The sequence below is a fragment of the Acinonyx jubatus genome, chromosome A3, assembly GCF_027475565.1.
Source record: "Acinonyx jubatus isolate Ajub_Pintada_27869175 chromosome A3, VMU_Ajub_asm_v1.0, whole genome shotgun sequence".
Taxonomy (NCBI): domain Eukaryota; kingdom Metazoa; phylum Chordata; class Mammalia; order Carnivora; family Felidae; genus Acinonyx; species Acinonyx jubatus.
Window position 1 is genome coordinate 71,225,751 of NC_069388.1, and position 12,526 is coordinate 71,238,276.

Here is a 12,526-nt window from a genome sequence, read left to right on the forward strand (position 1 = left end):
AGGAATAGGGTATGTGGGAATGTGCTTTAGTTTCTCTAAATAAAATCAATTTCAACCCCTCTTTATATATATAAGGCCTGTGCCAATGGATTCATGCTCTTTATCCAGAAAAGGGTACAATCTCTCTAACCTGTGATATCTGTATAGTGACCTTTTGTGATTCTTGTAATCTCTCAAGATGAAGGGAACAATGTTTCTGTTTAAAAATAAAATAAAAGGTTAAGGCTAGATGCTACTAGACTATATTTCACTAATTTTTAGAGGGAGTGAATAATCACTATGTACTTTCCCAAATGCTGGAGTTTATAATATTAAAGTGATTACAATTCAAAACACTTTTTTTTTTTTTTTTTAAATCAAAAGGGCTCTAACAGAAGGAATAAGCTTTGGATGAGTTTTCTCATAACCTACTTTCTCTTAGAAAAAGCATGCTAAGTTGAAAAGAAAGCCATAGTATACCATGCAATGGTTCACAATTTGCGTTTTAGAGTCAGACAGATCTGAATTTGATTACCAGTTATGTCTCTTACTATCAGTTCAATATTATAGCCGCAGTTTTTCCAGCTATATAATAGTAATAATACCTACCACTCGGAAGGCTGTTATAAAAACTCAATGAGGTATTATAAAGAAAACAGTTATCTGGCCCAGAATTAAACACAAAAAGTATTAACTATAATTATTATTTCTTACTAGCCAAAACAAATTATATTTTCAATCTCCTTAAAAACTAAAATTTTGTGCTTATTTTGTTTTTACATTTACTCTACTGCCTCTTGAACAACTGTTAATTTATGATTTAGGAGACCACATCAAAATAGGAAATTCTTCCCCCAATTCACACCCTATTTATTAGGGCAGAAAGTTAAGGTTCTGGTCCCAGTTCTTGAGCTCTTATCCCAGTTTCAACCAATGACTGTATGAATTTTCCTCTATGGACCACAATTTCCTCACTCTTTATGATTATTTATGACATTAATAAAGTGCCAAATATGTAGCGGAGAAGCTTGAGGAAAGCCAAAAACCTTAGTTTCCAGTTACACTGGTTACTGAGATAGGGGACTTACATAAACCTAGCGGTTAAGGTTTCCTACCTCCTTGGCCTTACCTAATTATCAGAACAATATTCACTTTTAAACCAGAGAAATGTACAGCAAATGATATATTCAAGTTGAAAGTAGTGTGGAATGTCCATAGCCAGAGGTATTTTTAGCTTCACATGACAATTCTTGAACTAAAATTTAGCTTCAGAATTATCGTATTTGCTTTTTAATAAATGAACTGGGAAATTATAACACTGGCTTATTCTACACACCTCTGCCTTAACCTCCTTATAATTCAACCGTAATTGCCTATATATTTTCTTTTTTAAGAATGTACTTCCCGGGGCGCCTGGGTGGGGCAGTCGGTTAAGCGTCCGACTTGAGCCAGGTCACGATCTCGCGGTCCGGGAGTTCGAGCCCCGCGTCAGGCTCTGGGCTGATGGCTGAGAGCCTGGAGCCTGTTTCCGATTCTGTGTCTCCCTCTCTCTCTGCCCCTCCCCCGTTCATGCTCTCTCTCTCTGTCCCAAAAATCAACAAACGTTGAGAAAAAAAAAAAAAAAAGAATGTACTTCCCTGGGGCACCTGAGTGGCTCAGTTGGTTGAGAGTCTGACTCTTGATTTTGGCTCAGGTCATAATCTTGAGGTTCATGGGATTGAGCCACATTGTCTGACTCTGCACTGACAGCATGGAGACTGCTTGGGATCCTCTCTCCCTCACTCTGCTCCATCCCCACTCATGCACATACCCTCTCTCCAAATAAATAAACTTAAAAAAAAAAAAAAGAAGAATGTACTTCACTTAACCTAAAAAACTCAGTTTTACCTGCTTTCTCTAAATCTAAACAAATACAACCATCAAACACTATTCATCTCACAGCTAATCTTTCAAAAATCTAATATTGCATAGTTTCATGAGTCAGTACTAATTTTTCACAGCCACTTCACACAAAATGAGGGCCAAGATAATACCATAAGAAAGGTATAAATACTTAAAGAAAGAAGTCTGCCTCATGGCTAGTACTAATAAGTTGTAATAATCCTGACCACATAAGTAAAAAGAACATGCATAATTCCTGAAAGTGATGATAAGCCTAATCAGTGTGAACTAAATATTTTTAAATGCTTCTAAGGAAAAATCATTGTAACACAGATACAACTTTTGGGAACACACTACCAAAGTCATTAATAAAATAAAATCAACCATTTATTCTCTCATTTCCAAATAAAAGTAAAAATAGTATTTTTAAAAGAGCAAATAGAATATTCCTCAAATACCATGTTAATAAATCACTACATCTAGATGCCTGGGTGGCTCAGTGGGTTAAGCATCTGAGTTTTGATTTCGGCTCAGGTCATGATCTCACAGTTGTGGGATCAAGCCCCAAGCTGGGCTCCACACTGGGCATGGAGCCTGCTTAGAATTCTCTCTCTGCTCCTCCCCCACTCATGCACTCTGACTCAAATAAGTAAATGATCACTACATTTACCTTATTAATAATTACTGCTTATTAACAAAATAACCATAAACTATTTTAAATTTCAACAGGGCCTCAAAGAAATTGCTCTCATCATATTGTCATGTTAAATTCTGTAGCTAGAGATCATTCTTGAGCTGCAGATAATAACTTAAGTTTATAAATATAGCCACATGTGTCAAGAAACTTCCAGCAGAGTAAGAACATGTCATTTCCATGTGTTGAAGGGGGAACAGAGGATTTAGCTGTATCTTGGGGATAAGAGCACCAAATCAAACAGTCCTTTGTCAGATTAATTGAGAAACAAAAGCCACCAAGAACAAGCACCAAAAAGGGAAATAATCAAGTTTCTTCAGAAGCAGATTAATATGAAAAATGAAAATATTTAGGGACGCCTAGGTGGCTCAGTCAGTTGAGCATCTGACTCTTGATTTCAGCTCAGGTCATGATCTCACAGTTCATGAGATCCAGCCCCTCTGGGATCCGTGCTGATAGCTCAGAGAGCCTGCTTGGGATTCTCTCTCTTCCTCTCTTTCTGCTCTTCCACCTTCCCCCTGCCTCCATGCGCTCTCTTTCTCTCTCAAATAAACTTTAAAAAAATACTAAAAAAAAGGAAATGTTTAATACTCTACGATCCCCTTAGAAAATGATCTATATGAAAGAAAAATAGATCTTAAAAATATATTTTGAAAAAAGTAAATGAGTTATCTAGGCCCAAACTGCTCATGATGCAAATATGTAAGCCTTTTAACACTGAACAACTCACAAAAATCAAACTGACGGTGACAAGACTAAACAAATTTACACACATGTATCTACTCAAATATGAATTGTCTGTGCCCATTTGTAAAAGCTGATTTATGCATAATTCCTCCATACCTTGTTAGTAGTAACAGCCTTTATTAGTAACTTGCAAGATGCTACCCCAATTAAGTGTGGGGGACACTATTTTATAAAACTAGGCCCCTAAGGTTCAAATGCTTCTTTTGTAATATAATCATTAAGTGATTCTTACATTACTATTATCAAGTTCAAACTACCGAATTCCTTTCCAATTTTGATTTATCAAATAACAAAATCCTACAATTTGTTTCTCCAGTAGAAATGAGAAACAGAGAAGAATGAAAATGGTCTCTTGCCCCTGAAGCATAAAGGCAGAACAACAGAAGGAATAAAGGGAGAGTCGAAGAGAAGAGGAGGGAGAAAGATAAGGGAAAAGGGGAAGGGAAAGAAGAAAGCTGAATAATCCTTGCTCCAAAAAATAGAACCCGCTTTTAAAATCCTATTGACATGCGTGGCACCCTTAGCAGTAGTTTCAATAAAGAAAAACACATAAGGCACATGAGTTTAAGACCTAAAAGACAGTTAACAAATGAAGCAACCTTTCACTTTTGATTATAAAAATAGTATTCTAAAAATAGTATGAACACATGCAGTCAGCTGACAAAACTGTTTCAAAATGAGTCAGAATACAGCTAAGATGAAAATACTCAAAGCAAAAATACCAATTCCAAAAGCATGCCATATTAAAGGGTTTTCAGGGGTTTTCTGAAATAAAATGTTTGTGAAGTCATAACATTATCCCTGGACTATAAACACTTGCTATACTAGTACACTGAACAGAAGCTTAAGAAAAAAACCGGAATTTTAAAATGTTTTAAATGATTCCCTATTAGAAATCCAGAGGACATAGAACAGCTCTAAGAAGCAGAAACTAAAAAGTAGTGCTGTATAGCTCTCCAACTGGTTTCTCTAATATTTCTGCCTAAGAACTAAGACTACTAGATTTCTGATTTTAAGATTAAGGCAAGTGTGACGAACAAAGTCCAAGAACCAAAGAGGTTGATAATCCTTCAAAGGTGAGGTTTTATAACTATATAGGTATATAGGTATTCCTTTCAAAAAGTGGTAAATATCTGATGGTAACAGTAAAAAGATTATAGAAAGTTGGAGAAAGTGAATAAAGAATTATAGTCCTGAAAAGTGTTTTAAGTACAATTCCTTCTACTTTTCTTACAGAGACATTAGGTTTCTAATTTTGTCCTACAGTTGCCTCTCACCAAGCAAAATCCCCCTCAAAAGTGGTTCTAGATCCTTAGTATTCTTGTGATCCCTTTAAATTGGAACAACACATTACCATTTTTAAAAAGTGTCTGCATCACAGAGCTACACTTCACAACGTGTACTCCAGGGGCGCCTGGGTGACTCAGTCGGTTGAGTGTCTGACTTCAGCTTGGGTCATGATCTCACAGTCCGTGGGCTCGAGGTCCTCATCGGGCTCTGTGCTGACAGCTCAGAGCCTGCAGCCTGCTTCAGATTCTGTGTCTCCCTCTCTCTACCCATCTCCTACTCCCGCTATGTCTCTCTCTTTCAAAAATAAAAAAACATCGGGAAAAAAAAAAAGAAAGCACAATATGTACTCCATTCAATGGCACACACAGCCCCTGGGTGTGAGCAATCCAAACCACAGAACAAATATGGTTCATCTTCCAGGGGCATCAATTTTAGTCAAGGTATAGATTGGAGGAGTTTTTACTTATGAAAATACTACTTTTTAAAAATGATTCTAATTTTATGTAATCTCTACACCCAACATGGGGTTCAGACTCACAACCCCGAGACCAAGAGTCACATGTTCTACTGACTGAGCCAGCCAGGTGCCCCTGAAAACATTATTTATAAGCCTAATACCAATATCAATGTTTAAAATAACATGTGAAATTTCCAAGAAATTTCTCACACTAGACCACTTTAAGAGACACCTCAAAGCCTCAAGGAAAGAGGAGGTATTAAGTAGACAGTTTGAAAAGTACTGGTCCAGGAAAAAAAATACTGGTTTGGAAACAAAAAACAGGATTTTTTTTTTTTTTTTTTTAGTTTATTTATTTATTTTGAGAGAGAGTGAGCCAGAGAGAGCAGGGGAGGGATAGAGAGAGAGGGCAGAGACTCCTAAGCAGGCTAAGCGCTGTCAGCACAGAACCCGATGTGGGACTTCATCTCACAAACCCTGAAATCATGACCTGAGTCGAGATCAAGCATTGGACACTTAACCAACTGAGCCACCCAGTTAAAAAAAGTAAACTGTAAAGTAAAAAGTAAACTGTTTTTAACCATTAATTATTTTTTGTAAAGTTTTAACAGACACTGAATCTTCTAGGAATATAATAAACATATAAACTGAAGTAAGTATTTTGATTTCTTGAAAACTTTACCTAGGGTTATTCATTACTCCCTGCCCTCTCCCCCCAAAAATCACACTATCATAGCAATTCCAACCGCAAAACTCGATCTGCCAATGCTATACGCATGAAGAGTGAAATATGCAACTACGACTGAAGACTATTTTAACAGTTTAGAACCAACTGTCATTACATTGGCAATTAGCAGATATAAAACATGGCATCACAGAATTTCATTAGTAATTTTGCTGTTAAAAAGCTTCATATTATCTCTCAAAAAGAAATAAACACTTTAAATGCTTATGTTATTGTCTTCCTTTTTGGTATGGCACATAAAGCAATTTATGTTGCAAAAATTATATACTGACATTATTTATTAATTTACTTTAGCACTGCTTGTTAGTTTTCAATCTTACTGATACTGTCACTGGAAGCCCACTGCACAAATTCTCTATGGCTTATCAATATTTCTTTTCCCAATTCATCCTTTGCCTCTATTTCTTTCAAATGTAATAATGTTCAAGAATAATGTTTTGTGAAACCAAATAACTACACTATTCCATATCATTACATAAAGAATTATTGTGACACTATATAATAAGGCCAGCTTATCTGTAAGAATATCATACTTTCTTTTTCTCCAGCTTAGTACTCTGAAATTAAAGCTACTTCTCTCTTGTCATATTTAAGTAAGTCCTATTTGTTATTCTCTATCCTAGTGCTAGTTTTTACTTTAATGTCCATTCATAATGTTGCTCTTTTATTCTCTTGTACTTCTTATACAAAATGTTTTGATGTTCTTGCTTTTAAATTCAAACTTACTCATTATAAGTAGGTGCAAAATCTCAATACTATATTGTGTCTTTTCGCGTAATATTGCATGCATATTCAAAACACATATTGTTTTATAATAAACTACCTTCCCATTATGGGAATCATTTTATGGTTAACAAATTATTTATATTGATTTTTGTCACTGAGTACAGATAAAGAGTATAGGTAAGTCATATTACTTATGAATTTCATTTTAGAATAGTTAACTACAGAATACAAAAGTGGATGCTGCCTGCTTTAAACCAAGCAAAGATTTCAACAAATACATGATGTTTCTTCAAAAGACCAAGAACACTCATGGTGAAACTTCTTTTTTTAAGTTTATTTATTTATTTTGAGAGAGAGTGCACACAAACAGAGGAGGGCAGAAAGAGGAAGAAAGAGCGAGTCCCAAGCAGGCTCCACATTATCAGCACAGAGCACGATGCAGGGCTTGAACTCACAAACCGTGAGGTCGTGACCTGAGCCAAAACCAAGAGTTGGGTGCTTAAACGACTGAGCCACCCATACAGCCCTCATGGTGAAACTTTTAAGGAAGAAGGTTTCCATGAGAGCAAAGATGATGGGAAGATTCAGGAAAAGACATGGTAATAATAAGTACAGTATCAAGATGCAGGGGAGGAACTATAAGCACTGACTGACACTAAGTGTGATAAGTTCTGACAAAACTTCCAGGAAAGCAAGCCATAGATAAGTATTAGCGACCACACAAGACTTAAAAGGAAGCAGCTGTCTTTGAAAAGGTACACCTCAGGGCAGGAAGTACTTACTGCAGGAAGGACTTACTGAAGAATTTTTTTTTTTTAATGTTTATTTATTTTTGTGAGCAAGAGCACAAGCAGGGGAGAGGCAGAGAGAGAAAGAGGGAGACACAATCTGAAGCAAGCTCCAGGCTCCAAGCTGTCAGCACAGAGCCGGATGCAGGGCTTGAATCCACAAACCATGACATTATGACCTGAGCCAAAGTTGGATGCTTAACTGAGTCACCCAGGAGCCAGAAGAAAGAATTACTGAAGAAATAAATAGCCTTCTCCCCTCTATCATTTACCAAAGATTTTTCTGAGGCAGCCGAACAATCAGCCTGAAAATTTTCAAAAAGATAACTGATTTTGAACATCATTTAAAGTTCCCTGAAATTGCTGATTCTAGTGAAAGCCTAAATGGCCTCATATTTTAAGAAGACCCAGTCAATCTAGTCCGTGCCATATTTCCTCCAGCAGAAATACTCAAAAGGAACCTTTGTAACAAAGCTTTTATGCTAAATTTTGGGTTTTCATAATAAATATTTATAAAAATATATTTGAATGATGTACCACTTAGTTTCATGGTGAATTCTGTTCATTTTATGGTTGAAATGGGTTTCCTTGTTTTAACCCATGAAATCTTTAGGAAAGAAATGATTTCTTACCACTCTGTTTGTGACCACCATCCAAAAACCAATTAGGGCCTAAGTTCAGGATCACCTATAGTCATTTTTCAAAACTTCTTTTCATTTACATCATTTCGCTATTTAATTATGACCTGAAAATCTTTTAAAATCTACCATCTGTGGTCATTTTTCAGAAAATTCTATGTAAGGGTGTAACAAAGACTGCTGAGTGGTGAAGCTGAGTGGTGGATTAAATGAAATGAAAGGGGGAGACTATAAGAAGTCATGAAATAATGAAAACATGCCTAGAATTGAGAGAGAAACAGCAGAAACAAATCTTTAAAGACTTAATTTATAAAAAAGAAAGAGGAAAATAATACAAGTGTATAAAATGGTGTTCTTCCAGAAATGAGTACATATGTGTATGACAAACAGTAGAGAAAAAATAAATTGAAGAAAACTGCAGAAATTTTCCTAAAAAATAAACCTTAATCACAAATAGTTTGAGTACTTTAAGCCAAACATGCTAAGACTGAGAAAAGAGCTAGATCAAATCTAAAATCACTATTAATTAACCAAAAAGGACAGGTCATCATATTGTACTCCATAAATTCAGAATAAAATACAGAACACACAAAAATTAGAGATCTGGAAGAGCTAGGAGGCATGTACAAGAAGGCAGAATTAGTCAGAGGTTCATAATCCTCGTACGTCTAAATCAAGAAGTCGTGCATCCGAATAGCTTACATTCACGAACCGTCACTGAAACTAATGGTTCTCTAATTGTGATGTGGGTGTCTTCTGGAATATGCCAACCTCCTCTTCTCAAGGCATTTGTTTTATTTGCAGTATTAAAATACATGTGGATATATAATAAAGAATACCAAATGTGTATTACTTTCAATGACAAAATTCAAGATTTCAAACAAAAATCTGTTTTCTTTGCTCAGCATGGTAATATTAGTGATCAGATATCCTGGTGGGAAATTCATAACTGCAACTTCAGATATAGTTTAAAGAAGGCAATAAATTGTTTTAGGAGTTAAGTTTCACAGTAATGAGCACATTGAAATGTGTATTTGCTTATCTCAAATAACCCAATTATTTATCAATTATGACCAAATCCTAAAAGGCCCAAGTGCTCCCAAAGAAATACTTGAAGGAAATACTTACTTAGGAAACCAATTTAATCCCAGGTGCTCTGTCTTGGAATATAATATTCTTTCCACCATGTCATAAAGTGGTCTCCAAGGTAACTCCAAATCATCTCTTGAAAGAAGTTCCTTTTTCCTAATTAAAAAAAAAAAAAAAGTAAACATATATGCATATATTCATGTGCAGTTGTTTGTATATTACCGCTACCACACAGGGAGGACAGTTGTTAAATGTTGCTGTCATCCTGGTGGGCCTTGCTTTTCCCCATCCATGGCAACTCATTGGTAGAACGCAGCAGTAGGAAGAACAATGCACCAGATTCTTATTGTTGCTCACATCTCAAAGAGCACCAGGTAAAAAGGGGCATTTACATTTGTGCCCCCATTATTGCCAATGAATTTCTTATTTTTCCATGTCATTGATGGAGTACTTAATGTTTCCAGCATTGTTCTGGGTTTCCAGGAATAAGAAAAGAATAAATGATCCATGTCTTCTCAAGGATCTTACAACATATATCAGAGAACTAGTTTAAACAAACATCAGGTAACATATAGTTCAGTGTCTGCTACAAAACAGAAGGCTTCATCGAGGAGATGGAATTTTAATTAATTAACACGTATAGCTTAAACTTACGATAGAGTTTTCTGCAATCTTTTTGTTAACTGGAAATTTGGGACTTGGGTCTTCTTACCAAAGAACACTTAGCTCTCATTCCCTAAAACCTTGAAGAAACAAACCAAAAAATGTTAGCAGAAACCATAGGAAATTTACTTACTTTAACAAGTTGATCAAGAGACGGGCAAATCCCTGCATCATGCTGATTTCCAGTTTTGGAATTGATACCAGCTCATACAATAACTTGATAAAAAGAACATGATCTTCTTTGCTAAATTTTCTCCCATAAAGTCGAATATATCTGCAAAAAAAAAAAAAATCAATACAGCCTTCAAAAATAAGTATGGTGACACATCCATATTCACAGTAGCATTTTTCATAATAGTCAAAGTGTAGAAACAATGTAAATGTCCACTGATGGATGAATAAATAAGGATAATGTGGAATACACACGCGTACACACACAATGGATTATAAAGCCTTTTAAAAAGAGATTTCTGTCATATGCTACAACATGGAGGAACCTTGAGGACATTATGCTAAGTAAAATTATCCAATCATAAAAGACAAACGCTGCATGATTCCACATATATGCAGTATCTAAAACAATGAAACTCACTGAAACAAACAGAATGGTAGTTGCCAGGAACAAGTGGAGGTGGGGCACACAGGGAAATGGAGTTATTCAGTGGGTACAGGAGACATGATGAACAAGTTCTGGAGATCCGTTGTACAACAACGTACATATAGTTAATGATACTGAACTATATACTTAAAAACTGTTAAGAGGATAAAATTATCTCTTTTTGCCACAATAAAGAAAATATGTGGGGCGCCTGGGTGGCTCAGCCAGTTAAACGTTCGACTTTGGCTCAGTTCATGATCTCATAGTTTGTGGGTTCAAGCCCTGTGTTGGGCTCTGTGCTGACAGTGCAGACCTGTTTGGGATTCTCTCTTTCCCTCTCTATGCCCCTCCTTGACTCAGGCTTTCTCTCGCTCTCAAAATAAACTTAAAAAAAAAAAAAAAAATATATATATATATATATATATATATAGTGATACCTTAATTTCAAATGTCCTTGATGTCAAGCATTTTATACTTACTGTTATGTAGGAAGAATTATTCTGTATTTAATTAAGAGACTACCCAATAATAATTAACAAAAGGCTTATAATGATAACTGCATTCTCATCAACATTCAATGACCAATTAAAAACACTGCTGTCTTATTGTTGTTTGTTCTTAACTGGCCTGTGATCATAAGTAACCTTGAAAGCAGTTTCTCTGTCCCCTTCCCTTTATTAAGCAAGGGCACATTCAAGAGAATCATCAGTTTATAACTCCTTAAAGTATTTAAAAACAGCATATCGCAATATAAAAAATAGAACAAGAGAGTACAGATAATAGAAGTTTACTGTTTAACCACAGAATCTTTGAAGAATACATAATAGTTTGCTTAGAATCCTGTAACAATACAGCAAGTTACATAACTTACACTATGTGTTCCTGAGTTAACTCATAATTATAGTAAAATTAAGTTACTACCCAAAATAATACAGTATTTTACCTCAAAGTTACACATTTTCAGTACTTTTAACTTTAGGGAACCAAGGCCATCAAAAGCATCAACTACAAGCAAATTTAAGGAAAAAGCATCCCCAAAAGGAAGGATGACTACAGAATATTTTAGGGATGCCTAAGTAACAAAAACTTAAGTAATCAAAAACTTACTTAGAACAAATGACTGGACACTTAAAAATCATAAAATCCTTTGAGGAAGACCACTTTACAGACAAATATATAAATGAACAGAAAACATGACATTAATACTCCTTATATGATCTCTAGCACTTCTCTGATAGCTAAGATCAAATTGAACTTACACTTAACTTCTAAAATTAGGATATCTAGGGAAGGAAAAATAAGATAAAAACAGGGAGGAAAACCATAATAGACTCTTAAATACAGAAAACTAGGGTTGCTGGAGGGAAGGGGAGTGGGTTGATGGCCTAAATGGATGATAGGTACTAAGGAGGGAACTTGTTGGGATGAGCACTGAGTGTTATATGTAAGTGATGAATCACTAAATTCTATTCCTGAAATCATTATTATGCTTTATGTCAACTAACTTGGATTTAAATAAAATTTAATATATAAAATAAAATAAAATAAAATAAAATAAAATAAAATAAAATAAAATAAAATATCTAACTGCTTTTCTCTCCCAGAAATTCCTCAAAATTCTTGGTCCACTAAAAACACACTTTTTCATTTCCTCAGACTATTGTGTATTTATTTATTCATTCAGCTCTTTTCTGTTGTTTCAAGGTATAATCCCATGATTTCACCTGAGTACTCTGTTGCTCAGATAGTATGGGTAGCAGAGCAATGAGACCTGAGATTTTGCCTCTACCAGTAATTACTGTGCAAGTTTCTTAACCACACTGGACTGGTAAACAGATTAGTAAAGGCAATATCTAAAAACCCTAAGCCTGGGGCTACCTGAGATACTTCAAAGCTGAATAAACATGGTATAACTTCCTGCAGCCTCCCTCAATGTCACTTTAAATTTTGGAGTGAAAGGTAGAATCAATTAAATGCTACTTTCAAATGAAAGCTATATTCCTAAATATATTCCTAAAGCAGCACACACAGAAGAGTTCAAAGACGTCCCTTGCTTTCAATGGCTACTTCAGGTCTGGCCAGGACGCTAGATACCCCTGAGGTCCTGCATTCACTCTCCTCTGAGGCTAGGATACTTCTGGGGAAAAATTGGGAAATACTGCCCTAAGTCACTGAAAGAAGTTAGCTACAGCCCACTGCATTTACCGCAGTAGAAAGACAACTATGTGCTT

The 12,526-nt window shown here is 35.4% G+C and overlaps 1 protein-coding gene across 2 annotated transcripts in view; it reads right to left on the reverse strand.

Annotated features, from left to right (window-relative positions):
• PSME4 (proteasome activator subunit 4) overlaps window positions 1–12,526 on the reverse strand; it is a 98,351-nt gene that overhangs the window by 68,911 nt on the left and 16,914 nt on the right. The window contains exons 2-4 of one of the 2 annotated variants that reach the window (XM_053200596.1): window positions 9,831–9,971; window positions 9,074–9,190; window positions 131–196 (exon numbers count right to left, since the gene is read on the reverse strand). In XM_053200596.1, coding sequence (XP_053056571.1) covers window positions 131–196; window positions 9,074–9,190; window positions 9,831–9,971 — 324 coding nt within the window. The remainder of the gene's footprint in view (window positions 1–130; window positions 197–9,073; window positions 9,191–9,830; window positions 9,972–12,526) is intronic. The other variant, XM_027072449.2, reaches the window with a different exon arrangement.